The 26098-nt window shown below is 48.3% G+C and overlaps 2 protein-coding genes across 11 annotated transcripts in view; one reads left to right on the top strand and one right to left on the bottom strand.

The window, feature by feature from the left end:
- Positions 1–272: 272 nt before the first annotated feature.
- MORN4 (MORN repeat containing 4) lies at positions 273–12632 on the top strand. 7 transcript variants are annotated; one of them, XM_027587998.2, is made up of 7 exons: positions 273–445; positions 1340–1432; positions 3622–3739; positions 8718–8815; positions 10359–10473; positions 10875–10984; positions 11249–12602. In XM_027587998.2, the coding sequence occupies exons 4-7, from the start codon at positions 8749–8751 to the stop codon at positions 11395–11397; spliced, it is 441 nt and encodes a 146-aa protein (XP_027443799.1). In that variant the 5' UTR covers positions 273–445; positions 1340–1432; positions 3622–3739; positions 8718–8748; the 3' UTR covers positions 11398–12602. The 7 variants fall into 7 exon arrangements, with proteins under 7 accessions (XP_027443799.1, XP_027443803.1, XP_027443795.1 ...); XM_027588002.2 differs by lacking the exon at positions 1340–1432; XM_027587994.2 differs by lacking the exon at positions 3622–3739.
- Positions 12633–13753: 1121 nt separating this feature from the next.
- The window catches only part of HOGA1 (4-hydroxy-2-oxoglutarate aldolase 1), a 22054-nt gene continuing 9709 nt past the window's right edge, over positions 13754–26098 (bottom strand). The window contains exons 2-7 of one of the 4 annotated variants that reach the window (XM_027587941.2): positions 25199–25327; positions 24880–25007; positions 24286–24420; positions 23971–24067; positions 22199–22332; positions 13755–14708 (exon numbers count right to left, since the gene is read on the bottom strand). In XM_027587941.2, coding sequence (XP_027443742.1) covers positions 14559–14708; positions 22199–22332; positions 23971–24067; positions 24286–24420; positions 24880–25007; positions 25199–25327 — 773 coding nt within the window. In that variant the 3' untranslated portion in view covers positions 13755–14558. Of the gene's footprint in view, positions 14709–20270; positions 20796–21597; positions 21713–22198; positions 22333–23970; positions 24068–24285; positions 24421–24879; positions 25008–25198; positions 25328–26098 lie in introns of those variants that run through there. The other 3 variants (XM_027587943.2, XM_027587942.1, XM_027587944.2) reach the window with 3 other exon arrangements.

Here is a 26098-nt window from a genome sequence, read left to right as displayed (position 1 = left end):
CGAGCCGCTTGAGTTGGTGGTCACTGTTGTTTCTGACCCAGGTTTTGTTTTGGTTTTGTCGACATTTAGGCTAGGCTGTCTCTGAGTAGACGAGACCTAAGGTCTCCCTCTATCGGGTGGCCGAGGTAGGACCGTTGGTTCAGCCCCACCCCTCTCTCCGATGTTTGACCTGAGCTCTTGAGACACTCTGCCCCGCACAAAGATGGCGCAGAGTCCGCGCTGGGCCAATGGAAAGTGGCGTTGCTCCCGGTTGCCTAGGTTACAGCCAATGGGCAGCGGGAATTGCGCCCAGTGCGGCCGCCCGGGATGGCGGCGTCAAGTGGGGCAGGCGCTGGTGGAGGTGTTGGGAGAGGCTGGTGGCAGGGGCGAGCCCGGCGGAGGCGCCGTCCCGGCCGCTGGAGCCCCGCGTCTGGGCGTGATTGTCATCCCGAAAGGCGGAGCTCAGGTTGGCCGGCAGCGCAGGAGGGAGGGGGCCAGGAGGGTGTGGTTGGTGAGGAAGGGACTGAGGAGCCCATCCCGAGATGACTGGCTGGGGATCGTGACTCCATCCAGGACGCGCTGACCAGAGGGCGGGGCCGGTGGGGTGCCGAGCCCGGGCCTCCGGTCTCTACCGCTGGGGCCGAGGCCAGGGAGAGCCCACGGTACCCGACTTGGCGAGCGGGTGGGTGGGGGCTGCGTCCAGAGGGGATGGCAGACCAGTGTGAGCAGAGACCTGGCCCAGGCGGTAGAGCGGAGCTTGGGTAGAGGGAAAGATCGGTGCTGGGATGCAAGAACGGGGTGAGAGATCGACTAGGAAATGTTAGTTGGTCTAGGGCTTTGTTTGGCCCGGGCCCGCCTCTCACACTCTGGTGGAGAGACGTCCCACACAACGAGGCTTGGGGAATGGGATGCGTCAATTAGTGGATGGTGGCACGCCTCCTGGGTAGCATCTCCAAACTGCATAGGTATCCGCAGGAGTAGCTCGGCTTTATTAGAACTCGGTCCAGGCATTTCCTTTTTCATGAAATAGGATGGCAGTCCTCAGCACCCTCAAGTCTTTTTTTTTTTTTTTTAATCTTCTTTCTGGTGTCAGGATTTTCTTCCCACTTTCCCTAAAGTCCCATAGTCTTCCTAAATAAGACCAGTCTTCCTAAATAAGACCTTTATCTAGTAGCAAAACATTTTTTTTTTACTTTTCGAGTTCAAGGAAGACTTATAGTAAAAAGACTTGTAGACTTATAAGAAAAACAGTTATTTCAAGCTCATTTAAAACACTTTAAAAGGAATGTGTGACTTTTTGTTCTAGGTTTCTTACAAGCCTAATTTTTGTTCACCAAAGTCTTCCTTTTCTTCTCTTTAGGATTCTAAAAGCCTAAGACTGCTTTCTTTATAATTAAGAAAACTTTGACAAGACGTTCATACTCTGGGGAGGCTTTGGAGGAACAATGTAAAGGTATATGTAGGGAAAGCTGGCTGCCTCAAAGCAATATTCTTAAAGTGAAAATCTGTTCCTCTTTATGTTAGCTTTTTTGTTGTTGTTTTTAATCCTCTGAATTTGAACAGAAGACATCTTGAATGCATAAATATTTTGTAGCAAGTTTGATTTCTAAACTCTAAAAAAAGACAAATGGAATGGAAACAAAAGTTAACATTCCTGTCTCCAAGTTCTATTTGGAAATGTCTGGGTGAGGAGAAAATAAAGAGGGCAGGGATGTAGTCTGTTGTGCTGACCAATAGTATATTCAGTTCCGGGACAAAAGTCATTTTCTTTTAGATAAATGTTTGGATTGATCCTTTGCAACCCATCTATCTATCAAAAGAGCAGAAAGGGTGGGTATCTGTTTAAAAGCCTGAATCTTCTTGGTTTTGTGACTAGATTCCATATGTATAGCTGAAGCCTAAATTCCTAGGCTACGTGTTCTCTTTAAGAAGATTTTTTGGGTAACTGATATAAATACTGATTTGCATCCTTCTTAAAGTGTTGGGTTTTCAGTCTTCATCAGCGCCGGCTATCCTGTATTAAACTAGACTTGTCTCAATGACCATGATTTCTTTTTGGGTCAGTGGCTGTACAGCTGACAATTACTTAGCAGGCTAATTATAGAAGTCATAAATGAAAATCACTGTCCCAGGTGGTAACAGTACCAATTATTTGGACATAGGTAGAAGTTTCTAGTCAAATGTGTTCAACCATGTCCTGAGACCCATAGAGTCCACGTGTGTCCTTTAGTTAGCACTTCCGATTGTTTTCTTGGGAATGGACATCATGTTGACCAGCAACTATTGAAGGGAGTTTGCTCTGTCTCCCTAGATAAAGAAAGGAATGGAAATGTACTTTTGGAAAAACAAATGAGAGAGGAGGTGGCAGGGTTAGGTGGAGAGATGATGTTCCAGTTACTATAGCTGTATAACATTATACCCCAACCTTAGCTGCTTAAAACAACCAAGTGATGCTCACAGATTCTGTGAATCAGGAATTTGTAGAGGGCATCATGGGGATGACCTCGCTCAGCTCCATGCTACCTTAGGTGGGATGCCAACTCAGTGGCTGGGAGCTAGAATCATCTGAAGGCTCCTTTGCTCACAGCTGGTGCCTGGGGTAGGCTGATTCAAAGATGAGAATTGCCAACTGGTGCACCAACACATGTGGCTCTTTGTGGCTCAACTTCCTCATAGCACGGTAGCCCCACTGTAGTTAAGACTTCTTCTGTGGTGGCTCAGGTCTCCAAGCGCAAGCGTACCAGTGAGCAAGAGGGAAGATGCATCACCTTTTCTGATCTGACCTCAGAACACACCATCTCTTCCATCGTGTTCTATCGGTTGAAGCAATCACAAGCCTGCCCCGATTCAAAGAAGAGGAGTTAGACTCCACCTTTTGATGGGGCAGTGGCAAGGTCAAATTATAGAACGCATAATACAGGAGATACTACTGCAAGTGTCTTTGGAAATTACAATCTGCCACATTTGGTAATTAGAGGATGATCTTTTCAGGTTCATTGACATCTTTAAAAACTTTAGGATCTATTTCCTCAGAGCTAACAGCATACCAAGAGTGGCTAGTTTTACAATTTGAGGGGCCGACTAGTACTTTGTCCAAAGATAGTCTTCAAACTGGAGAAACGCCATTCCCTTTCTTTCAGGGACCTTCTGTTGGTCCCTCTGAAACAAGTGGGATGCCACTATGTGGAAGTTTCACATAGCCTTAAGAAAAAGTAAACAGATGCTGGAGTCTGCTGCCCCTGAGCCCCTGGGCAGTCAGACTGACTCCTACGAGGCACCGCAGTAACTCCTTCCCAGACCTCGGAGTGAAGACAAGTTTACAGCTGCCAGACATCAAAAGGAAATGCCCTTATCTTATCATCTCCCTGCATAAATCATGATTCTGTATTTATGTTTTGGAATCGTTGTTTAGTGATAAGATTTATTGTAAGATACAGCCTTTAAGATTCTGACTTGTTTTGAAGGAATGAAATATTTCAGATTTGTTCCATAAGCTGACTTTTAGTATGCCGACTTCATTAGTTCTGGAAAGAGCTGAAGACGGCCTATAGTTGTCAAAGCCTTTCTGGACTGGAAAGAGTTTTCCTCTGCAGTTTCGATGGAAAACTGCTTCTCTTCCCCTCATTAATGTTGTATTTGCAGTGGAGTCATGCTGACCTCTACCCCAGGCACACTGATCCTGGGCTGACAACAAGAGGCTTGAGCCTGAACTTGGATGCTGACCTTGTGGAACATTGGTGGAGCAGAGATGGCACACCAGGTACCAGCGTCTTCCATCAGAGAACACAGCCCCAGAGCTTTCCAGGGGCTTTAAGACAAGAAGAAAATGATCCCTGCCTCGGGACATCTTCTGCTATGTGAGAGAGCCTGGGCATGGAGCTCCTGAGTAGCAACAGCGAGAAAATCCCTGGTGGAGCTGTGAGAGGGGCTCCCAGACATCACTGGAAGAGCTTCCCAAGCTGGCCTCATTATGGGGGTAGAAATGAATGTTGCTCCCTGTTTGGGTGAGAGCCAGGGATTCTCAGGACTCATCTGTCCTCATAGCTGGGAGGAAATGAGAGCTTTGAGACAGGGCCAGGACCCAGAAGATGTGATTGAGCCCCGCTCTGTTCAGGCCCAGCTGTTTGCACATCAGATCATTTCTGGGCTCACGGCATCTATATCCAAAAGCATCATGACATAGGCCAAAATTAAAATATTCCATGGGATGGCCATAAAAAACAGACAAGTGGCAATTGTGGTTTACTTTCTCTCACCTTAGAATTTACCTCAGGCAAAATTGCTGATTTTTTTTTTCCAAATGTTATTTGAATTATATTGGTAGCATTTTTATACTGAGACTTTAGAGAAATTTCCATTACAGTAAGTGAATGTGTGAGTTGAGGTGTCTATTTTGGAAGGAGGAAAATAATAATATTTAAGGGACAGGGCCTGGTGGTGTTCTAGGTACTTTCATGTATCTTATTTAATTTATTTTTTAAGATTTTATTTATTTATCTGAGAGAGAGAACAAGCAGAGGGAGAGGGAGAAGCAGGCTTCCCACTGAGCAGGGAGCCCGAAGTGGGGCTTGATCCCAGGACCCTGAGATCATGACCAGAGCCAAGGCAGACACTTAACCGACTGAGCGATCCAGGCACCCCAGTGTATCTTATTTAATTTAAACCATGCCAATTCTCTGAAGTAGGTATATTTTCTGCACTTTACAGGGGAGGAGACCAAGATTTAGAGGCATTTAAGTAAGCTTCCCGAAGTTACACAGTGCACCGAGATGGGAGCCTCGGCGTTGGCGCTCCTGGGCCCACATGCCACTGTATTACACTGGGAGGCACGTGGGGTAGGAAGACAGGATGGGGCTTAGGAGCATGGGCCCCAGAGGCCGACCCCCAAGTCTCTGCTTCTAACTTGCACATGTTAGCTAGGGTACCTTGGCGAACTTACTTACCCTCTCTACCCCTCAGTTCCCTCACCCGTAAAGTGGAAATGATAGTACTACCCACCTCATAAAGTTGTGAGCTGAAATTAGATTACGTATTTCAAAAGCACTGATAGCACACAGGAAGGAGTCAATTCCTGTTAGTTGCTGTTGTAAAGATATTTCAAATAGCTTCTCTGGGGTTAGCTCAGTTGATTCCAGAGGGTTGTGTTGGCTGACCTGGAGTATAAATAACCCAGCCCCGTCTACCATCACAATTTGGAGAATACAAACTAATGTACATCTTGTTTTAGTTGAACATTTAAAGCACCATTTTAGTATCAAATGTGCCAGATCCCTCTTGTACCAAGGAACCTACTCTCTGTAAGCCCATCTTGATGTTCCATAATGGAAACAGCAATACAACCGTTAACATTGTGTGTGATTTGGGCTTCTCTGGGACTTGAAGAAAGCTGGCTGTTGGCATCAGGCCTCAGGGATTTAAAAATCCACTCCTGTTTGGTCCTCCAGGCCTGGCCCCCATGCTCTGAAGAAGAGGTGCACTTGTCCTGTTGGAACTCAATCAGATGCTTGAGGGTTAGACTCTAGGTTCATTTTTTTTAAAGATTTTATTTATTTATTTGAGAGAGAGAGAGTGCACAAGGGAGTGGGGAGGGGCAGAGGGAGAGGGAAAAGCAGACTCCCGGATGAGCAGGGAGCCCGGATGCAGGGTTCCATCCCAGGACCCTGGGATCATGACCTGAGCCAAAAGCAGACACTTAATCGACTGAGCCACCTAGTCACTCCTCTAGGTTCATTTTTTTTAAAGATTTTAGTTATTTGGGATGACGGGGTGACTCAGTCGTTAAGCATCTGCCTTCGGCTCAGGTCATGATCCCAGGGTCCTGGGATTGAGCCCCACATTGGGCTCCCTGCTCCACGGGAAGCCTGCTTCTCCCTCTCCCACTCCCCCTGCTTGTGTCCTCTCTCTCGCTGTGTCTCTCTCTGTCAAACAAATAAAAAATCTTTTAGAAATAGTGATAGAGAGAGAGAGTGAGTGAGCGGATGAGCAGGGGGGAGGGGAGAGAAGCAGGCTCCCTGCTGCAGGGAGCCCGATGCGGGGCTCGATCCCAGGACCCTAGGATCATAACCTGAGCTGAAGGCAGATGTTTAACCCACTGAGCCACCCAGGCGCCCCCCTTTAGGTTCATTATTAATAACAGGGGACCTTTCAATAGTGATTTATAGATCAGAGAACTTTCACACATAGTTTATCTGTTTATTGGAGTAGTAGTCCCCACACTTTCAAATGTGTAGCAATCCAACGATGTGCTTGTTAAAACTGTAGATTCCCCGGCTCTAACTTACAGAATCTGATTCAGTAGATCTGGGTGTGGGCCTAGGACTCTGCATTGTCACAGTCACTTGCAAAAATGTATTGCTTAGATCTGGGAAAGATGAAGAGATGAGTAAACAGACCTGGAAATTAAATAAGAAGTAGGGATTGCACTTGTAAAAATATGTCAAATGCTTGTTTGTCTCTGTTCGTATTTAATGATATTTTAGGTATCTTAACCCCCTTCTTATAGGATATCTTTTTTTTTTTATTAAAGATTTTATTTATTTGACAGAGAGACACAGCGAGAGAGGGAACACAAGCAGGGGGAGTGGGAGAGGGAGAAGCAGGCTTCCCGCTGAGCAGGGGCCCCGATGCAGGGCTCAGTCCCAGGACCCTGGGATCATGACCTGAGCCGGAGGCAGACGCTTAACGACTGAGCCACCCAGGCACCCCTAGGATATCTTTGAATACAAGCATTCTTTTACTGCACACGTGAAGCCATACCTAGCCAGTCTCCAAATGTTACTGGGTTGTTTGTTTTTCTATAATATCTCTGTCATAGCCACTCCTTCCTTCTGCTCCCATTACACTGTTATCCCCTTAGTTCAGGCCTTACGATCTCGTACCTGGGTCTGTCAGTTAGCTTATGCTGGGTAATAACATACCACCTCAAAACATAGTGGCTTAAAACAACCACCATGTATTTAGTCCGTCATTCTGTGTGTCAGTAATTTGGACCTGGGCTCAGGAGCAGCTCTGCTGGTCATGCCGGAGCTCACCCATGCATCTGTGGGCAGTTGGGACAGCAGCTCTACATGACCCCTTGTCACCAGCCAACTCGCCCGGGCTTGTCCACATGGGGGCAGGATAGTTCCAAGTGCAGTGAGAGGGCAAGCTCCGTGTGGACGAGCACTTTCCAAACCTCTACCCACCCAGACCGAGTGGGTGGAGGAATAAAGTGCCTGTTAATGGAGGTGTTGCCATGTCACATCACAAGGGCACAAGCAGAGGGAGAGCAATTTGTGCTCATTTTCACAGTCTCCTGAATGATCACATCCCCCGCCTTGCAAGCTTTTCTGGCTGTGGGCTCTGCTGCTCCAAAGCATCCTGTTTCCTGCTGCCACGTTCATTTCCCGTAAGCACTGCTTTCATATTTTGTGCCTGTTCATAAGCTCCCAGAGCTTTCGTCTTTCCCCTGCCTTATTAGCTGTAAACTCTTCTGCCTAGCTTTCCAAGGTCTCCTTAGAGTAGCCGGACCTGAAAAGCAGAGCGTGCAATACAAGAGAAAAAGAACTAGCAGCAGTCAGAGGAGGCTGGGACACTAGTCCAGCCCGGCCACAGACTAGCTCTTCACTTCTCTTTCTCCATCTATGAAATGACGGAGTTTGGATTTAAATCTGAGAGGTCTTTTTTCAGATTTCAGATTTCCTCTGAGTACCTAGACAAACTTAATTCCTATTACTCCTTAAATAAACCTTCCACTGCAGTAAAACCCAGCTTATTAGTTTCCCACTGAACATCCAGCTTACATAGCTCTTTGTGCTTTCATTCCCCAGGTTTTCTCCATGGGCAACTGCCCTTTGCTTTCTTGACTGCTTGTTTTCAGTTGTGCCCAGCCCTTGTCTCTGTTCATCTCCGCCATCCAGTTTGGCACTTAATGACATTATCTCTCATATTGTTCTGTGTTTCAGTTATTAGTCTTACCAGCTAGACTGTAAACTCATTGAAGGAAGAGACTGTATTTTATATATCAACTAAACACATAGTAGCTATCAAGCAAATTTATTTGTAGATTAATCCTCAATTTCTATCCCAGGTCATAGATAATAGGAACTAGCTGATAACTTTTTTTTTAAGATTTTATTTATTTATTTGAGAGACATAGAAACAACATGAGTTGCGGGGCGGGGGGGGGGGGGGGGCAGAGGGAGAGAGAGAATCCCAAGCAGACTCTGTGCTGAGCGATCACAAGACCCTGAGATCACGACCTGAGCTAAAACCAAGAGTCGGACGCTTAACCGACTGTGCCACCCAGGTACCCCAGGCTGATAACTTTTAAATAGTCTTTTTTTTTTTAAAGATTTTTATTTATTCATTTGCGGGAGAGACAGAGAGAGAACAAGCCCAGGAAGAGGCAGAGGGAGAGGGAGAAGCAGACTCCCCGCTGAGCAAGGAGCCCGATGCGGGACTCGATCCCAGGACCCTGGGATCATGACCTGAGCCGAAGGCAGACGCTTAACCATCTGAGCCACCCAGGCGCCCCAGGCTGATGACCTTTAAAACCAGTAGGAGGATAAGACTGCCTGAGCAGAGGTGGTGATGATGAGGGCGGGGGTGGGGGGAGAAGTGGGTATGTTTGTTAAATGTATCCAAGGTAATATATACTTACTGGGCCGGTTAGTTGATAGAATGTATCTGCAAAATTGGTTTGCAAGCCTTTCCTCCAGCCATCCTGTGACTCTGGTTCTCACCCCTGTTTCCTGCAGTCATTATCCTTTTCTTCCGTACGCTGTCACCATGACCCTGACAAAAGGTTCCTTCACCTACTCCAGTGGGGAAGAATATCGAGGCGAGTGGAAGGAAGGTGAGAGCATCCCGCCCCCCCCCCCCCGGGATCCAGTGATGAACACTTCATTTGGCTGTAGGACAGATACATCAGGCTGTAGAAGTCAACTGGATGAGTCTTCATGTCTAATTCCAGGATTTAATCTGAATAGTAATAGTGCCTTTCCTTTGCTTTGATTTTAGGATTAAATAAAGGAATTAGAAAATGCCATTGGTTGCCCAATCTCCAGCAATGAGTTAAATCTTTCTGCTTCGGAATATAAAGTGTCTTAACATCTTTTTATCCTTTTGTGTTATTATTTGGGAATTGTTTTTATAAATACTCATGTACCAGGGAGAGTAAAATGAATTATTTTGAGTGCCTACAAACTAGAAAGTACAGAATTCATTGCAATGACTTGGTTCCGATGAATTTAAAAAGTTAAGGAAGATCTGGAAATTAGGACAGATAGGTACTCAAGAGCAAATGACAGTCATTGCCTTGAATTTCCTGTGACAGCTCATTGCATTTGGAAGTATCTAGTCACAGGATTGGTGAAATTCTTCAGAGCCTGAGAAACACAGTCTGACCACTTAAAAGCCTCGTGGGGCCAATCCTAGCAAGCCACAAACTGCCCCGAGGAGCCTTGACTTCCTACCGTTGTGCCAGTGAAGAGAAGTTTAGACCATTTCGACATTCACCCCATTCTTTTCACGTTAGATCCCTACAGCTCATGAATTCTTGAGCCCTGAGAGGAGAAACTGGGCAGATGGGATATGACCTTGCTCGGTACCTCCCCTGCCTTTCTCCTGCCTCCCCAACACCTGCTGTCCCCTCAAATCTGGCCCATTAGAGGTGCCATTCTGCCAGGCGGTCTCTATCCCCGGGAAGAACTCCCTCATACTCTGTTAGAAAGATGTGATTGCTCCTCCCGCATCTTGCTGTTTTCTGGTCAGTTCAATGCGTAAGTACAGCCCTACTGATGGGACAAAGCCCGAATCAGTGTTGACAGTCAGCCGGTTAGGTTTGCTCCCTAGCTTCACAGTGCCGTGTAGCACTGTTTTCTCGCAGAGAGGCAACAGAAGTAAGTGGTGAGGGCTGTCCGGCCAGGATGCCTGCTGCATTTTTCATTCTTGCTCTGCCATTCAACAGCTCTGTGGTCGTGAGTAAGTGATTTAGCTTCTCCTAGCCTTGCTTTCTGCATCTGTGAAATGGGAATAATAATAGTACTGTGCCTACCTCTTAACGTCATGAGGATTAGATAGGATGATAAATACTGTGCTCAGAAGAGTGCCTAACACATAGTGAAGGCGCTCTGGTAGCTAGTGTTATTTTTCAGCGCTCTCTTACTCATACCAAGAGAGACCTGCTCCACATCTGATGCTTGTGACAAGGTGGGAAGGTCCCAGGAGCCAGATTTTCCTGGTGCCTGACTCTGGGTAGTAGTTCTCTGCCCAGCTAACATCACTGCTTCTCTTCTTTGCTTTGTGCATCAGGTGACGAAAGACAAGGGATGTTAGGCAGCGGGGGGTCCCTGAAGCTGCCCCATCCCAACCTGACAACCGTCTCTCTCTTTGCTCAGGCCGCAGACATGGTTTTGGTCAACTGTTGTTTGCAGATGGTGGCATCTACCTGGGTCATTTTGAGAATGGGCTCTTTAATGGCTTCGGAGTACTGACCTTCTCCGATGGCTCAAGGTAAGTCCTGGGTCATTCCTTTCTCAGCTTTGATAGTGATTAAATAGCTGGTCAGACCTGAGCTTGGCCCAGGCCCTCTGAAAACAGGCAAGAAGAAAGCAGTTCTTTTATTAGGTACTTTATAAATAGTTCTAAAATTTGAAATGGCAAGGAGCCGAGTGACCTTCCACCCGACTGCCATTGTCTTGTGTTACCTCCTTGAGATTAGAGCCCCATATCACACATGCTCTCTGGCCCTCCTCTGCCAGTTGGGAATGGGGTGTATGGGGGCAGGGATTCTGACACAAGCAGAATCCGCTCAGCGCCTTGGCGTTAATAAGTAACACTCACTGGTAGCTGCTTCCCAGTGAATCTCCATAGCTCACTACCCACCCTGCCTCTCCCATCTCATGTTTCTGCAGGTATGAGGGGGAGTTCGCCCAGGGCAAGTTTAATGGCGTCGGAGTCTTCATTCGACATGACAACATGACATTTGAAGGGGAATTTAAAAATGGCCGAGTAGACGGTTTTGGTAAGTCATGGCCCCGCAGGACGGGCGACCGGGGGGAGCATACTGCGGGGGGAGTACACCTTGTTAGCTTGGATGCTTTCGGGGATGTCTACCAATCCCTAGTGACCAGGCTCTGACGCTGGTCTGTTGAACTTACCCGTCCAGTGCTCCCGCTCTCAGGAGTAAGAGCTGCAGGTTTTCCTTCCTGCCGCTCCGTGGTACCAAGCTGCTTTCTGAGTCACGCACGCCCTTGTCAGTCCCATATTGCCTCTGTCCCCCTCAAAGGCCTGCTGACATTCCCTGATGGTTCTCACGGAATACCCCGCAACGAAGGTCTGTTTGAGAACAACAAGCTGCTGCGGCGTGAGAAGTGCTCCGCGGTCGTGCAGCGGGCCCAGAGTGCCTCCAAGTCGGCCAGAAATCTCACTGCCTGACGGGCATCGTGCACCCGCTCCCAGGCACAGGCCAAAGCGCAGGCCCCGTGACGCCCTCGAGGCGAATCCATGAACCAGATGGGAGAGGAGAGGAGAATGCCAACGGAGCAGAGGCCCGGAGACATGCCCCCTCACCTGCCTGGTGGGGATTCAGTGACGAAAGTTGTGAGGATTCTGGCCCCCCGGCCCACAGCAGGGTCACCAGTTCTGTCTCTGCCTCTCTCCCTAGTTGGTATTCTGTGTCCCTAACGCCTCGGGTCACCCAGTGCAGACCTGCTTCTACTCGATTTCCTGCCGACGGAGGCAGAATCTCTTCATTCTGCCTGTACCGGGGGCAGATGATCCTGGTCCCACGTTAGGGCCAGTGCTTTGTGCTACCCTGGAGAAACAAGGAGAAACATAGGGGTGGCTTAGACAGCTCCGCAGTCCTGTGAAAGTCAAAGCCAGAGCGTTTCCTTGTGTCACCCCCTCATTGGCTGCTGGTTGGCTTCATGGCTCCAGGCCTTCCACTTTGTCTCCCCAAGCTGGTATTTGTGTCTGCTTGTTCCCCTGTGAAGGGTACGGTAAGAGTGCGATTTCCCTCTCCCCTGACTGTACAAGCTGTCTTCCTTACCTGAGTTCCAGCAGCTAACTTGTGCCCCATTTGTGCCTCTCTCCTTCCTTAGACACGGGACAGGATCCCTTTTGGGGAATAGTCAAGAAACTGAGACGAGGAGTCATCTCATAACGTGTATTTGTTACTTACTCTGGGGCAGAGGACAGGCATCTCTGGGCCACTTAAGGCCCTACCGTGGAGTAATTGAATTCTTAGGGGTGGCTTGGGCTGACACAGCCCCTTCCCAGCGGACCTGTAGGTCAGACCCACCTTAACCCCTTGGAGCTTGGGGAGAATTGGACCCATCCTAGGACCGAAGTGAACCAAAAGAGAGTTTGGCTTCTTACATTTGGTTTCCTATTAACTCTTCCACCACAAGCTTGGCCTTCAGGCCTGGGGGTGAGATCTGGACGGTTAGGATCCCTGCATAGTTCATCATGGAGGCCTCCAGTTATCCCAGAACCCAGACATGCCCACTCCACTCCCAGCCCCTTATCCTCACACTGAATGTCTCCTCAACAGCAGATTGTGGTGGAGATTATAGCCGTGTGCCTCTGTTCTCTGAGTTGTACTGTAGAAACAAGTGTTTATGGGGAATAAACAAATCACCAGAACTGCCTATACTTCGTTGACTCTTGCTCTGCATCCTCATCATGGATCAACCCATTTGGTGTTTCTAAAAGTTCATCACAGATGGGGGCTTGGAACTGACACTGCACACTTTACTACGTAGTACCTAATTCTCAAAACCTCTGTAAGTCAGGAGCTTTTTTTTTTTCTTTTAAATCAGACAGGCTCAGGTTGCCCAAACTAGGAAGTGGCAGAGTTGGGTGGGATTTGTATCCTGGTTTTTCTGATTCCAAATCACTTGCCACCGTACTTCTTTTGTCCTGAGTGTCCAAAGTGCCCACATCCTGAGACCAGTTATTGTCACACCTGCTAGGTAACCTTGGGCAAGTCAACTCCTGCCTGGGTTTCCCTTTTTCTGCAACAGTACCTCCCCAACTGAGCTAATGTGCAGTGTTCACCTGCCACGCTAACCCCTTCACATGCGTGATCTTATGGAGCCCTGAGAGAAAGGAACTGTTACTATCCCCAAATTACAGATCGGATCGGGCACTTAAGTAGTGCCCAAGGTCCCATCGTCCCTAAGGGGCAGATCTAAGAACTTAAACCCAGGCCTGCTTAATTTAAGCCCAGAGGCTAAGTACTTGACCAGCCTCCCGAGCCCTAAATTCTGCCCTGTCACTAAGCTGGATTCTCCTCTGAGCCCAGATCTTCTGGACGTTGCCTTGTGAGAAGAGCCCAGGTGCTAAGCCCCAAGATTCAGTACCATCCAGATGGCCAATTTCAGTTGAAGATTGATACCTTTTATAGTCTCTCCTCTAGGCTTTGCCCTAAACAAGGATCTCTTTACCTTTCTTTTTAGCCAGAGTAATTTTTAAAACATTCATCTCTGGTTTACTGCCACTAGTCAAGTATCACTGAATAAGGTTAAACATTTTTTGAGAAAGCAGCCTTTTTGGTTAATGTGCTGAAGTGTTTCTAAATATCTCAGTTGAAACTTTTTGCCTCCTACCTCCCATTCGGAACTTCAACAAGCCTTTCCCCTAGGCCACCACTGATCTAATACCTCGTTTGCTGTGGACTCTTAGGGCCTCCCAGAGCTAGGAGAAAGCAGACCTTGAAGGTTAAATTGCCTCTAGGAAGGTTCTTGACATCTAGGCAGGAAACCTGAGACCTACATGGCAACGAGGTGTCAATTTGTACATGGCCACACCGTTTTCACTTATTCAACTTTATTGCAAGAACAAAGTATTATTTTTAACAATGAAAGCACAGTGCCTAAGGCAAGAGGATGGCCAGGTCTTAGACCAAGTCTCCTTCCCTAATGTTTCAGACCTAGGTTGGCTAGAAGTCTCCTAGAATGTAACATTTATCCACCAGGGGTCATTATTTACCAACTCTGGCAAGCCCCTGGGTCAGCTCGTGCTCTCTACGGTTGAGATCAACGCAAGAGATGAGAATATGAGAGGATCAAAATGGATTTAGGAAAGGGCACTGTGTCTGGAATGCAGCTTGGGGGCCTTTCAAAGGCCAGTGACACTTCTGATTAGGTTTCCGAACCCACCACTTTCCCTGGAAGGAGTCAGGTTCTTAAGAATAGCTCTGGCTCCCCGCTGCACTGTGCTGGGCTCTGGTGTGTCCAGCCAAGTCTAAGCAGCCGTCCCATCAGTAAAATACATGATGTTACTTGTGCCCAGTACGCCCCTGCTCTTGCCCTCTGGCTCCTGGTCACGTCCCAGGGCACAGGAAGGCACAGTAGAAGGACAAGCAATTGCTCCTTCCCAGACTGAGGGTCTCTAGAGAGCAGAGTTTAGGGTACAAATGCCAGCAGTCATGGGACTGTGAGACTAGGAAATGAGGATGCATGGCAGAGCCTGGAAGAGGCCACCTAGAGGACTCAAGTAGGGAAACAGGCTTTGAAGGCTCGTACCCACATGTGCCTCTTCAGCTGCAGGCACAAGGCAGGAAGCTGAGATGGGCTCGGGTCCTCTCCTTGCCCTCAGAGCCAGCCATTACTGCTGAAATCCATACGCAGCGCCTCCTCGTCTGTGGGGCTAAGCTCCTGCAAGGGGGCTCGGCAGGGGCCTCCATAGTAGCCAAACCAGTCCATGGTCTTCTTCAGCCCGGGGATCCCAAAGCGCCGGGTCACCTGTGAAGCAGGGCCTGTTAGAAGAAACTGGGGAACCCCTGCATACACATGACTGGGACACAGGTGTCACTTTCAGAAAGTTAGGGTTCCTCCCCGCCTCCCCTGGTAGAGTAACTTTACCACATCGGTGACACCACAGTCAATTGGAAATTCAGACTGAGAGACCAGAAGGCAGGTCAGCAGTAGAGAATACGATGCCAACAACTCAGATTAAGGAAGGAAGTCACCTCCTTGGATTTTAGGAGGAAAATCCACCCCATTGAGGAGAAAAGCAGCATTCAGTCATCAAGCTGGGATGGGAGAAGATAGCAATGCTGTGGGTCTGCAGCCCAGTTCACAGGGACCTAGGGCCAGGGCATACCAGGCCTAAAGCTATTGTGATAACTTAAAATCATGCATGGGGTTTTCTAGAAAATGAAGCATCAAGTTTCTTTGTCTTCGGCATAGCAACTGGTTATTTCATGCTGATCAGAAGTGTTAGATGAATCTTTGACTACCTAAAAACTAGGAATGTAATCATTACTTAATAAAGTTTTATTTGGAGGGAAGATAAAACCTTAGAAGTATGGGCTTCATGAAGGGTGAAATAAAAAAAGAGGTTGGTTGGGGTAAAAAAGTTGCAAGCCACTGATATTCATGAATGATTGACGACTAACTATTTACCACTAGTGGCCAGGGAATTTTTTCCTGGAATGAGTGATACGCCATCCGCCTCCTAGGCCTGGCCCCAGCCATGATGTCCTAATAACCTGGGCTTTTCACCCAAAACCAGAGTGGGGTATGAAAGACCTAGGGGAGAGGGTGCCTGGGTGGCTCAGATGGTTGGGCGTCTGCCTTCGGCTCGGGTCATGATCCCGGGGTCTTGGGATCGAGTCCCGCATCAGGCTCCCTGCTCCTTGGGAGCCTGCTTCTCCCTCTGCCTCTCTCTCTCTCTCTCTGTCTGTCTCTCATGAATAAATAAATAAAATCTAAAAAAAAAAAAATCCATATGAAATCAAATTTAAAAAAAAAAAAGAAAGACCTAGGGGAGAGGATGGGAATAAGAAGTACCTAGAGAACAGCCGCCTTCCACCTTAGGTGTGTGGGAACTCTGAGTTGCCCCCTCCCCAGACCCACAGAAATAATTGAATGCTTTTTGCGGTAAAGACCATGGAAAGTCCTAAATATAGCCAGGGCAGGAGGCCAGCTGGGTGGGAAGGCAGAGGAAGGACATTGTGTTCGAGCAGGGCAGGGCAATAGGGTGACATCAAGCTGCTCCTGGGGTGGCTGAGCTGACAGCCCAGGCAGCAGAAAGGTGTTCCAGGAATTCCTGAATGTGTGCCCAGAGTTGGCACATGAGGAGGCACTGAGTCAAGAGTAAGGCAGGATGGCATGCGGGGAACTAGCATGGCAGCGAGCATCCTCTCCTCCCAAGGGGCAGCCCACAGCTTCATCTGTAAAATGAGGAGATGACAACACCTACCCCATGTCACAAGAATCAAATGAGAAAAATACCACTATAAGACCAGACCCCAAGAGACCTAAAAGCTGCTCCTTTTCCTGTCCTGGTGGTATGTTTGTTCTGGAACCTTCTCTCTGCAGGTGGGTGGGCGTAGAGAGCAGAGGCCCCACCCCGGTGCAGAGGCTGGTACATACCAGACAGGCTGTGCCCTGATGGGGCTCAGCTGAATGGCCCTCACTTCTGCCGTTCTTGCATCCTATTAATAGGGCATCCTATCCCAGGAGAACCTCCACATCCAGGGAGACTCGTGCTTGCCTCCTCAGCTGTCCTTTCTCTAAAGCTGAGTTAATCTGCTCCTTTGAGGTAAAGATACAAGCTGTAAGAGAGATCTAGAGCCCACCACTTTACCCAAACAAAACATTACTGCTTAGCCTGGGACTATCACCTCAGATGCAAAATTTGAGGGGATGCCAAAAAAATCAGTCATCCAGGTAAGTAATATTTAGTGCCATATTTAAAAAAAAAAAAATCGAAATCAATGCAAAAAAAAATCCATGATGAACAAAGTGTCAATGTTTTTAATAAAGACAGGATCCGACAGGGGCACCTGAGTGGCTCAGTCAGTTAAGCGTCTGACTTGGGCTCAGGTCATGATCCCAGGGTCCTGGGATGGGGCCCCACGTCGGGCTCCCTGCTTGGTGGGGAACCTGCTTCTCCCTTTCCCCCTGCTGCTCTCCCTGCTTGTACTCTCTCTCTCTCTGTCAAATAAGTAAATCTTAAAAAAAAAAAAAAAAAAAAAGACAGGATCCGACGGAACCGTGCCTTGCCGTATTATGGCCCAGAAGCAAAAGTAAGTGTGTGCCCCTATATCCATGTTCTGTGTGTTTTTTATTGGTTCGTTTTTGTTTTTCTAGGAGTAGATGCAGGAAAAAATTTTTTGATGAGGTTGTTTCTATTCAAGCCAGGGAAGTAAAATTATAATAAATTATGTTTTTAATGTAGATAAAATATTTAAAACTAAAAGAATGCTGTTTTAATATACCTACTTTTTAATTTTCTAATATATTTTTTCAAATAGTTTAATGTTCTATGGGGGGCAAAAATCACCATTTAGAAAAATACTTAGAGGGGCACCTGGCTGGCTCAGTTGGTAGAGACTGCAACTCCTTTTTTTTTTTTTTAAGATTTCATTTATTTATTTGACAGAGAGCACAAGCAGGTGGAGCAGCAGGCAGAGGAAGAGGGAAAAGCAGGCTCCCTGCAGAGCAGGGAACCTGACCTCCCCACTGAGCAGGGAACCTGATGCGGGGCTAGATCCCAGGACCCTGGGATCAGGACCTGAGCTGAAGGCAGACGCTTAACCACTTAACCGACTGAGCCACCCAGGCGCCCCAAGCCTGCAACTCTTAATCTTGAGGTTGGAAAAAGAAAGAAAGGAAGGGAGGGAAGGAGGAAAAATACTTAGAGTTTCCACTTCCAGGAAGATGGAATGGATGTACTTTTCCCTATTCCTCCCAACAAATATAGCTAAAAATCCTTGGACATTATATAAAAACAAACATAAGGGGGCGCCTGGGTGGCTCAGTTAGTTAAGCGGCTGCCTTCGGCTCAGGTCATGATCCCAGAGTCCCAGGATCGAGCCCCACATCGGGCTCCCCACTCAGTGGGGAGTCTGCTTCTCCCTCTGCCCTTCGCCCTGCTCGTGCATGTTCTCTCTCTGTCTCAAATAAATAAATAAAATCTTAACAAACAAACAAACCTAAGACTCTGAAAGGTCGAGAGAAGGAAGACAAACTAGGGACTTCAGGACCCAAGGAACACAGCGGTGAGTTCCCTGGCCTCAACTTGAAGCTTAAGAAGCCAGCAACCTCAAAATGCCAATGGGTACAGATAATACAAGCCCCCAACAAAAGCCTGTTGACTCACGCCAAGGACCAGGAAGGAGCAGCCTAGCAAAAATGGAAAACTTTAAGACAATCACCACTCTACTCCAGCCAGGCACCCCAGCAAAAGCTGTGGCCCCATCCCCACCCAGGCCAGCAAAGGTTGAATTGGGAGCCAGAACTTCTACACCACCCCCACACTCTGGCAGTAAAGAGTGCCCTTCACCCGCAACAATGGATGGTCTCAGCAGAGGCCCAGTGAGGAAGATCAGAGCTTACACGCCACTGCCCACACCGAAGGAGGTCACCCCCCTCCAGACATATTTGTAATGTCAGTGGTGGCCACGTGGGAAGCAGTAAGGAGGCATTCCTACCCCTTCTAGTCAGGGAGGTGTCACTAGAGGTCGGGGGCAGAGCTGTAATTTATTTTTTTATTTTAAGATTTTATTTATTTATTTGACAGACAGAGATATAGCGAGAGAGGGAACATAAGCAGAGGGAGTGAGAGAGGGAGAAGCAGACTCCTGGCTAAGCAGGGAGCCCGATGTGGGGCTCGATCCCAGGACCCTGGGACCATGACCTGAGCCGAAGGCAGACGCTTAACGACTGAGCCACCCAGGTGCCCCGAGCTGTAATTTAAAAAAACCCTCCCCAAAAGAAATCTCCAGGCCCAAATGATCTCACTGGAGAATTCTAAAAAATGGTTAAAAAATATTTAACACCAATTCTACACAGTCTCTTCCAGAAAATAGAGGAGGGAATACTTCCCAGTCAACTGATGAAGCTATTATTATCCTAAGACCAAAATCAGACAAAGGCAGCGCCAAAAAAAGGGGAAAGCTATATACTACTATCTCCTATGAATATAGACAGAAAAATCTTCAACTAAGTATTCGCAAATGGAACTCAGCAATGTTGGAAAAGAGTTACACATCATGACTAAGTGGGATTTATTCCAGGGATGCAAGTCTAGTTCAATATTAGAAAACTATCCATATAACTCAGCATATTAGCAGGCTAAAGAGGAAAAAAAAATCACACGATCATATCAATCAAGGCAGAAAAGCATTTGACAAAATACCTTCTGCAATCCCACACAGACTTGATTATTGTAGGTATATAATAAATCTTAAAACCAGGTAGACTAATTCCTCCCACTTTGTTATTTTTTTCCAAAATTGTTTTAGCTAGTTTAATTCCTTTGCCTTTCCATATAAACTTTAGAATAATTTGGTGTGGTTTTGCAGATAGACACACAGATGATGGGAGCAACAGAGAATCCAGAAATAGACCCACACAAATATGCCCAACTGATTTTTGACAAAGGTGCAAAAGTAATTCAGTGGAAGAAAGATCATCTTTTCAACAAATGGTGGGGGAGCACGTGGATATCCAGAAGCGAAAAAAAATGAACCTCCACCTAAGTCTCACACTTCATACAAAAATGCACTCAAAATGGGTCACTGACTTGTAAAACGTAAAACTAGGGGCGCCTGGGTGGTTCAGTCATTAAGCGTCTGCCTTCGGCTCAGGTCATGATCCCAGGGTCCTAGGATGGAGGCCCACATCGGGCTCCCTGCTTGGCGGAGAGCCTGCTTCTTCCTCTCCCACTCCCCCTACTTATGTTTCCTCTCTCACTGTCTCTCTCTCTCTCTCTGTCCAAAAAAAAAAAAAAAAAAAACGAAAACAAAAACAAAAACAAAAACTTAAAAAAAATTTTTTTACATTAAAAAAATGTAAAACTATAAAACTTTTAGGAAAAAAAATAGGAGAAAATCCTCACAATCTAGTGCCAGGAAAAAGCCTTCTTCCACTTGATATTAAAAGCATAAATATAAATGTAAATGAAAATATTGATGAATTGGACGTCATCAAAATTAAAAACTTTTGTTCTGCAAAAGACCTGTTCAGAGAATGACAAGACAAGCTACAGATGGGGAGAAAATATTTGCAAACCACATATCTCACAAAGGACTGGTATCTAAAAGATATAAAGAATTTCCAAAACTCAAGGGTAAAAAGAAAAAATCCGGGGCCCCTGGGTGGCTCAGTTGGTTAAGCAACCTTTGGCTCAGGTCATGATCCCAGGGTCCTGGGATTGAGCCCCGCATCGGGCTCCCTGCTCAGCAGGGAATCTGCTTCTGCCTCTGCCTGCCGCTCCCCTGCTTGTGTGTTCTCTCTCTCTGACAAATGAATAAATAAAATCTTTTAAAAAATCCAGTTATAAAATAGGCAAGAGACATACACAGACATTTCATTTAAGAAGATATACATATGGCAAATAAACACAAGAAAAGACGTCCAATAGCATTAGTCATCAGAGAAATGCAAGCTAAAGCCACAATGAAATGTTTCTACACACCTATCAGAATGGCTAAAATAAAAAATAGTCACAATGCCTAAAGCTGGTGAGGAGGCAGAGAATGGGTCAGTCATACATTTACACTGATGTAAATGCAAAACGGCATAGCCACTCTGGAAAACAGTTGGGCAGTTTCTTAAAAAACTAAACATGCAATCATCATATGACCCACGAATTATGTATTTATCCCAGAAAAATGAAAACTTACAGTCACGAAAAAACCTGTACATGAATGTTCAGAGCAGCTTTTCATAGCCCCGAACTGGAAACGACCCCGCTGTCCTCCCACCAGTGAACGGTTACACACAGTGCGGCACGGCCACGCCGTGAAACACTCTTCATCGATAAAAAGAAACGGGCTATTGCTACATGCAACAGCTCGGATGAATCTGCACAGAATTCTGCAGAGTGAAAGCAAGCCAATTTCAAAGGTTAGAGACCCAATGATCCCATTCATATAGCAGTCTTGAACTGACACAAGTATAAAAATGGTGAACAGATGTGCGGTTGCCGGAGTTAAGGAGGGGGTGGGGGCAGGAGGTGAGTAGGTGTAGTCATGAAAGCATAACATGAAGGATCCTTCTGGTGATAAAAATACTCTATATCTGGACTGTATCAAAGTCCAAATCCTGGTTGTGATATTGTACTGTAATTTTGTAGGATGTTCCCATTGGGGGAAACTGGGGAATGGGTACATGGACTCTCTCTGTATTCTTTCTTTTTTTTTTATTTTAAGATTTTTATTTATTTATTTGAGAGAGAGAGAAAGAGAGAGTGGGAGGGCACACGCAGGGGGAGTGCCAGAAGCAGTCTCCCTGAGATCATGACCCGAGCCAAAGGCAGACGCTTAACCGGCTGAGCCACCCAGGTGCCCCTGGATTATTTTTTACAACTTCATCTGAATCTATAGTTATCTCAAAATTAAAAGTTTAATTTAAAATACACATACAGGGCGCCTGAGTGGCTCAGTTGGTTAAGCGACTGCCTTCGGCTCAGGTCATGATCCTGGAGTCCCGGGATCGAGTCCCGCATCGGGCTCCCTGCTCAGCAGGGAGTCTGCTTCTCCCTCGGACCCTCCCCCCCCTCATGCTCTCTCTCTATCTCATTCTCTCTCTCAAATAAATAAATAAAATCTTTAAAAAAATTAAAATAAAATAAAATAAAATACACATACAAATGTGTCTCTAAGAACACACATTTTCCTTCCTGCCTCAGACCCCAATATGGCTCTGCACAGCACTGCTGGGCTCTTGACAGGCATTCCATCTCAGCTCTTCTCCTTGACTTGCTCAATACAGAATTGGGGTACACCACCTGACTGCAGAAAAGATTATTAAAGACAAAACTCTCCTGGGAAGTCTGGGCTCTGAATACATCCAACCTTCTAACTCCTCCTTTATTCCCAATCATTCTGTTTTCCGGGATCTGACTCCTTATAAAGCTGATGGAAAGTCCCATGATTCACTCTCCCCAGGCAGTGCATCTCTAGGTAAGGTCCCGGGATTACTTATGTCACCACAATCAGCCAGGTTGTTTGTCTCAACGCTTATTCCTGGGTCTAGAGGATTAGAATTTTAACTGGCTCCCTAAATGAATTCCAATACAACCAACAGGGCTCAACTTTGTCTGAAGTCGTGGTTGGAGTTCCCACACTGGGAGGTTCTCTAAAAGGACTTTCTGAAAGGGAAGAGGCTATGTGGGGACCCCTGTGCCTGCCATGGCTCCTGCCCCAATGAGGACACAGACACCCCCCAGCCCACACACACACACACACACGCCTTGGGGTCACTGGCTGGGAGCTCACCGCAGTGTTTGGCTCAATGAGGCGGTGCTGCAGTTTCTGGGCATCTTCCCATTGCCCCGTGAGGCAGAGTCGCTCCAGCTGGCACACCTGGGCCCCCAGGACATTGGCCAGGGCACACACGCCCCCCACAGCTCCTACCCCAGAGTAAGATGCAGAACATCAGCCAGAGCCTCTTCTCTCGGGCAGTTCCAAAGCCTGCACCCCCGCACCTCTTATTCTGGGGAGAGAGGATGTGGATTTCTATGCCACTGGTTGGCCATATCCAAGGCATGCTCTGTGAGTCCAGAGTACAGATTTCCAGAGAGAAAAGCTGCCAGCATATTTGAAGTAGAATCCCACAGGCTGAAGGTCAGGGAACAGAGCCTGAAGGCTAACTTAAGGACAGTTCCTTCCCTGCACCCCCCAACACACCTCCCAGAGTAAAGTCCCACCTGCCAGTTGACACTTCCATGATCCCCTAATAGCCCCCTGACTCATCAGTCCGGGAAGGGGGTGGAGTGAGCGGGAAGACCTTGTTCTTCTGAAATCTTATCTCCCCCCGCCTCCTGGTGAATTTGGCCTGGGACGGCGCTGGGGGGGGGGGGGTGGAAAGAGCCCTGGACACAGTCGGGAGACCAGACATTTCCTCCCACTGGCAGCGTGAACTTGCCCAAGCCCTAGACCTCCCGGTCCTCTTTGTTCTCATCTGGGCAATGAAAACAGGCTGGCTGTGATCCTGGGGGGCCTTGCCACTCTGCCAGCCTATGATGTGATTCTAAGGCTAGTTAGGGGTGACCCTAAGCACAGTGGCCTCAAGATGGAGAGTGGGAAATTTGGAATGAGCTAATATAGCTGCCATTTATGGATCCCCACTCTATGCCAGGAACTAGCAGACAACATGGCCACATTCTCACACGTTCTCACAACACCTCCCTGCTTTACAGAGTAGAAGCTCAGGCCCAGCGAGGTTGAATACCCTGCCTGGCAGTAAGTACTCCCCACTCCCCCGCCCCACCTCCAGAGCCTGTGCTCTTTCCACCTGCCCCACCCTCGGGAACAAGGCTTCAGTGGGTACCCTCTTCTACCCTTGCACTTTAGAGACTGTGACGTGGCAGAGGAGAGATGTGCAAGGACCCAGGCAGCAAGCCAAAGTCTGTGGACACCAGAGGCCAGGAACCAGCATTGCCCCCTCAGCACCAGACAAGTAACGCAGATCTGGCCTTGCTGCGGCTTCAGCCAAAGGGAGCAGATGCTTCCCCTCTTCCCCGATCCAGGGCTCAAATCCAACCTGAACCCAAGGAGCCCGACCCACAACAGACCGGCATGGTTGGTTTAACGGTGATGTTCCTAGGATCCTAGACTGGAACAGAATCAGGCAGCTGAAGCTCCCCAGCCCAACCCTATAGGTCTGACAGTTCCTTCTGGCCTGGCACCAGGAGGAGGGGAAAACAGACTCCTGGACCAGAAGGAAGGCCCCAAGGCCTCTATCCTCAGAGAATGATTTACAGGGTGAGACTAGAGGGGCTAAATTTGTTAACCAAGCAGGGAGCTCGGGACTTAGAACAAACTTTGGGCATCCCTGCTACAGCCCAAGGATTATACACAGCCACCCTCTTCTGCCCGGAAAGGTCACTTGGAAGCACCCAACATTCAGACAAGCGAGCAGCGTGCTGCACTCTGAGGTTTCCAAGCAGGCAGGCTGGCAAAAGGACCCTGCAGACCGGGCCCCAGCCCTCAGCAGGGGGCGCCTGGCTGTACCACCCACGACAGTGTGAGTGCAGCAGGAGGCCTACCCACGGCGTAGCTGGCCAGCAGGAAGCCAGCCGATCCAGCCAACACCTGGAAATCCTGCCTCCGGGTCTTGTGAACCATCAGCCCCATCCTGGTCACCTGCAACAGCAAACCTGCATGAGAACCGTGCCCAGAGCTCCAACACCAAGCGAGATGGGGGCTGGGGAGGGCGGGGATGAGCGCCCCAGCCCCAGAGAGCCCACACAACAGCAAGACCCCAAGAGGAGCCCAGGACTGAAGCGGGTCCCAGAGCCACCCCGAAGTTGATGGCCCAGGGCACGAGGAAGGAGCCCCAGCCGGGAGCCGCTGCCACTCACGTCACCGCCACTGTCCTTGATGCCCACGATGTTCGGGTGCTGGGAGAGCGTGACCACTGCATCCACGGGCAGGGCTAGCCCCGTGTTGGCTGGGACGCTGTAGAGCACCACAGGGACTGGGGAAAGGTCAGCGACCTGAGGGAGGCAGAGAAGAGAGGAGAGGCAGTGGGGCCCCATGGAGTGTGAGGCACTGCCCACCACTGCCAGCTCTGGGCCTGGGGCCCTGGCGCCGCCTGGACACGCCCACCTCCTGCACTAGGGGCCACAGTGCCATGTTCCCTGCTTGTAAGCGATAATAATAATATTTCATGAGCACTTTCTATGTGCCAGGCTCAGCTCTAAGTCCTCTGCATTTCAATGGAACTCGGTCCTCACAAGGACCCCGTGAGGAAGACCGGGTCACTCCTCCCAACTGAGAGGTGAGGAAACGGCCACACAGTGTGGTTGGCCAGTGGCCCAGCGGCAGCCCTCCCTGTCCCCACGGCTGCCATTCACGGGAAGGAAGCTCCCCCCTCGACCCCCAGCTGCCCTCTCTCCCCAGGCAGCCTCCTCTCGGTCCCAGGCCCCAACCCCATGCCCACACCCCATACCCACCTTGGTGTAGTGGTGAATGAGGGCAGCACTGCTCATGCGGCCACGATAGTAGCAAGGGGTCACCACGATGGCGGCGTCTGCCCCAACCTGGGCCATGCTCACAGTCATCTCCACAGTGGCTTGCGTGGCTATAGGAGGAAAGAGGGAGTCTTCCCTACGGGCCACGGTGGGTGAGGGCAGGAGGCCGAAGGGCAGCGCAAGCAAGGGGTTCAGAAGAGACAGAACCGGTGGACTGAACCAGCCCCAGGGCCAAGGAGCCTGGCTCCCCACTCCGAGGCCCCCCCAAGCACCCCCAGAGCCCAGAGCACTGTGGCCTCACACTCGCAGCCAGAGCCGGCTAGCAGGAGTTTGTCCTTGGGCATGGCCTGGCGGACTCGGCTCACCACCTCCAGCCGCTCGCTGCTGGTCAGGAAGGGGAACTCTCCGTTGGAGCCCTGGACCACGAAGCCTGCAAGAGAGGTCCCATCACAGCCAACGCCTTCCCATCCTCTAACAACAACCGGGACATTGCTGTTATGCGCACCCCGGTCCCTACTGCCCCAACATCATAGTTTTTCACTTCCCGTCTTTGTCCTGATGGAGGCAGAATGTTTTACCCAGTTGTGACGGCAGTGTCCACACCATTTTTCTTTGTGTTAATGAAATATTTTAGCTATACCCAAAAGAATCGATAATGATAGAATCCACAGGTGTGTACCCAGCACCCACAGCAACCCTCCCCTGATCACCTTTTTCTTCCTCTTCTAGCTGTCCCGACTCGGGTGTCATTGTTCCCGTTCATGTCTTTATACCCTTAAGGCATACATATTGACCCATAAACAAGATATAAGACTTTTTTTTTTGCCATTTTAAGCTTTATAGAAACGGAATCAAGCTCATACAAACGTCTGCGGTTTGCTATTTTTGCTCAAGATTATGTTGTGAGCTTTGTCCATAGCAGTACACAGTTCTGATTCATTTTAATTGCTATATTATATTCCATTGTGAAGTTAGACTACAATTTACTTTTCATTCTCCTTTTGGGGACATTTAGAATGTTTCCTTAGTTTTGCTCTTACAAATAATGCTGAAACAAACACATCCTATAAGGTCTTCTGTGCCCATGTCTGAGCTTCTCTACAGTCTACTTGGGTGTGTAATTGCTGAGCCCCATCCATGTGCATCTTCACGTGCCAAACGTCTGCCTCATTAGCCAGTTTGTACCACATGGAAGGGTCTG

Source organism: Zalophus californianus, chromosome 15, assembly GCF_009762305.2.
Source record: "Zalophus californianus isolate mZalCal1 chromosome 15, mZalCal1.pri.v2, whole genome shotgun sequence".
Taxonomy (NCBI): domain Eukaryota; kingdom Metazoa; phylum Chordata; class Mammalia; order Carnivora; family Otariidae; genus Zalophus; species Zalophus californianus.
This window is presented reverse-complemented; position numbering and strand designations above follow the sequence as displayed.

Excerpts from the sequence above, each read along its gene's own strand:
- MORN4 (XM_027587974.2), top strand. The coding sequence starts at position 7,278 with ATGATCACATCCCCCGCCTTGCAAGCTTTTCTGGCTGTGGGCTCTGCT. Across the intron at positions 10,474-10,874 it reads ACCTTCTCCGATGGCTCAAG|GTATGAGGGGGAGTTCGCCC; the intron begins GTAAGTCCTGGG and ends ATGTTTCTGCAG. Across the intron at positions 10,985-11,248 it reads TGGCCGAGTAGACGGTTTTG|GCCTGCTGACATTCCCTGAT; the intron begins GTAAGTCATGGC and ends TCCCCCTCAAAG.